At 51.1% G+C, this 2,273-nt stretch overlaps 1 protein-coding gene across 1 annotated transcript; it reads left to right on the forward strand.

The window, feature by feature from the left end:
* The first annotated feature begins 344 nt into the window (after positions 1-344).
* On the forward strand, positions 345-1,448 carry LOC123094928 (LOB domain-containing protein 1). The gene is made up of 2 exons (XM_044516793.1): positions 345-698; positions 802-1,448. Exons 1-2 carry the CDS (start codon positions 405-407, stop codon positions 1,177-1,179), a joined length of 672 nt encoding a protein of 223 aa, XP_044372728.1. The 5' UTR covers positions 345-404; the 3' UTR covers positions 1,180-1,448.
* Positions 1,449-2,273: the final 825 nt, after the last annotated feature.

Here is a 2,273-nt window from a genome sequence, read left to right on the forward strand (position 1 = left end):
AAGAGCATGTATGGTGCGGACGCTCTAGCGAAGTATGGTGCAGGTGCAGGGCTACCATTCCCAGCTTTATGGCCAAATGGTGCCTCCGATTTTGTGCAAAACTTGGTAGAGCGATGCTGCTGAGCTCTTTGGTTAATGGAATAAATATGATTCCTTGCCGCAAAAAAAAAGGAATAAATATGATTCCAGTTAAGAAAAGAAAGAAAAAGAAGACATATCGATCTCGATCGCGTGGAAGAAAATACTCCACGTAAGCCTGTCCTCTATATATACCAATGTATGCTCCATCTCAACTTGGAAGATATTGCCAGATCACAGCGATCTCGCGGTGTTTCACTCTCCTTGCTGCTTATTTCCATCACATACATAACTGACTTTCCGTGTGCTCTGCTCTCTTATACGCCATGGACTACAGCAACGAGGCCACGATTACCGCCGCGACGCAACCTTACGTCCGCTCCATGTCGCCGCCGTCGCGCGTGTCGTCGTGCTCGCCGCCCCCTGTATTCCCGCTGATGGGCAACGCGCCGTCGTCGCCGCCGACCATCGTCCTCAGCCCGTGCGCGGCGTGCAAGCTCCTCCGCCGCCGCTGCGCCGACGGCTGCATGCTGGCGCCCTACTTCCCGCCGACCGAGCCCGCCAAGTTCACCACCGCCCACCGCGTCTTCGGTGCCAGCAACATCATCAAGCTCCTCCAGGTCCGTACGGAGCACATTCTAATTTTACTCACGCGACGTGCGCTGCAAACCGCGTGTACGTGCAAGTGCTGTGCTGATGCGGATTCTGCATGGATCGGTGCAGGATTTGCCGGAGAGCTCGCGGGCAGACGCGGTGAGCAGCATGGTGTACGAGGCGGAGGCGCGGCTGCGGGACCCGGTGTACGGGTGCGCCGGGGCGGTGTGCCGGCTGCAGAAGGAGGCCAACGAGCTCAAGGTGGACCTGGCGCGGGCGCAGGCCGACCTCCTCAGCATCCAGACACAGCACGCCAACCTCCTCGCCCTCGTCTGCGTCGAGTTTGCTGCCAACCACCGAGGCGATCAGCAGCTGCACCAGCCACCGCCACTGGGCGACCAGCTGAACGGCATCGGTGGTAGCGGCGGCGGCGCCATGTACCAACCGCTGTACGACTCGGACTTCGACTCCGCGGCGTGGGAAGAGGCCCGGCAGCTCTGGACCTGAGCATGCCGGCTACGGCGCTTAATAACTACTCCTAGAAGTACATGTAGTATTATACATATTATTAGTACGTAAATACAAAATACTAGTGTTATACACTAGATGTTCCTTCAGTCTCGTCGGAAACGCGTTGTTCAACGGCAATGACTTCGCCTTTGGTGAGCCACCTTGGATCTGCATATCATTGATGAACTCGCATCGAGCTCGGATAAGGAGGTGATCCGTTATTTTTTTTTCTTTCGGTGTCTATTGCGATGGTGCCGGAGGTATGTGATGGACAATGGTCTCAAGCTAAAGGATTATTCGGTCTTGGTTGTGATTTTTTTTCTTGGCTGTCGTTCCTCTTCGCAAAGAAGGCTAGCGTGCTGTTTTTTCTGTCTTGTCAAGTCAATATGTATGTGATTTGTACTGCAGTTCTTATGATAGAAATGAGACCCATATTACAATGAAAAAGATTTACTTGGGTGCTGGGTTACAAACTCACAATAGTGGATGGTGTACATGGTGCATATTGATTCTCTGCAACCGCCACGATTTGGGCTGTACCCGGCAGATACTCCTACTCGTCCAATGGGATCGATATGATATATGCATGTGTTTTCGAATTCAAATCTCGTTCCCATATTGTTTTTTAAAATCCGCGATGAACATAATTCTGTTCTGGTACACGAAACGTTGACGACCGTGCACGTGTGACGTATCGGCTGAGTTAATTAGCAGCCATTCACGAGTTTTAGCTATTGCCAAACGAACTGAATTTAGGTATAAGCTGACAATGTTACAACCGCACTGCATTGGCACTCTCTATTTCCTACTAGTGGTACTGTTGGCTAGAAGTACCGAACTCGTACGGTTCAGTTGCGACTTGCAAGTAAGGATGACAATTTTACCCATGGGTATGGGTACCCGTGGATACCGTACCCACATGGGTAGGGTATGGGCATAATCTTATATCCATGGGTAGTACACATACCCTACCCGTTAAGTCATGGGTAGGGCATGGGTATAGCCTTTTACCCAAGGATATACCCATACCCTATCCGTTTTATACTGACATGTAAATCTTACCAGTTATTCACAATCACAAGTGTATCTAT

This window comes from Triticum aestivum, chromosome 4B, assembly GCF_018294505.1.
Source record: "Triticum aestivum cultivar Chinese Spring chromosome 4B, IWGSC CS RefSeq v2.1, whole genome shotgun sequence".
Classification (NCBI taxonomy): Eukaryota; Viridiplantae; Streptophyta; class Magnoliopsida; order Poales; family Poaceae; genus Triticum; species Triticum aestivum.

What these genes read in the sequence shown, in the direction of transcription:
- LOC123094928 (XM_044516793.1), top strand. Translation starts at nt 405, where the DNA reads ATGGACTACAGCAACGAGGCCACGATTACCGCCGCGACGCAACCTTAC. An exon ending in ACATCATCAAGCTCCTCCAG is followed by an intron (nt 699 to 801) that starts GTCCGTACGGAG and finishes GGATCGGTGCAG; the next exon opens with GATTTGCCGGAGAGCTCGCG.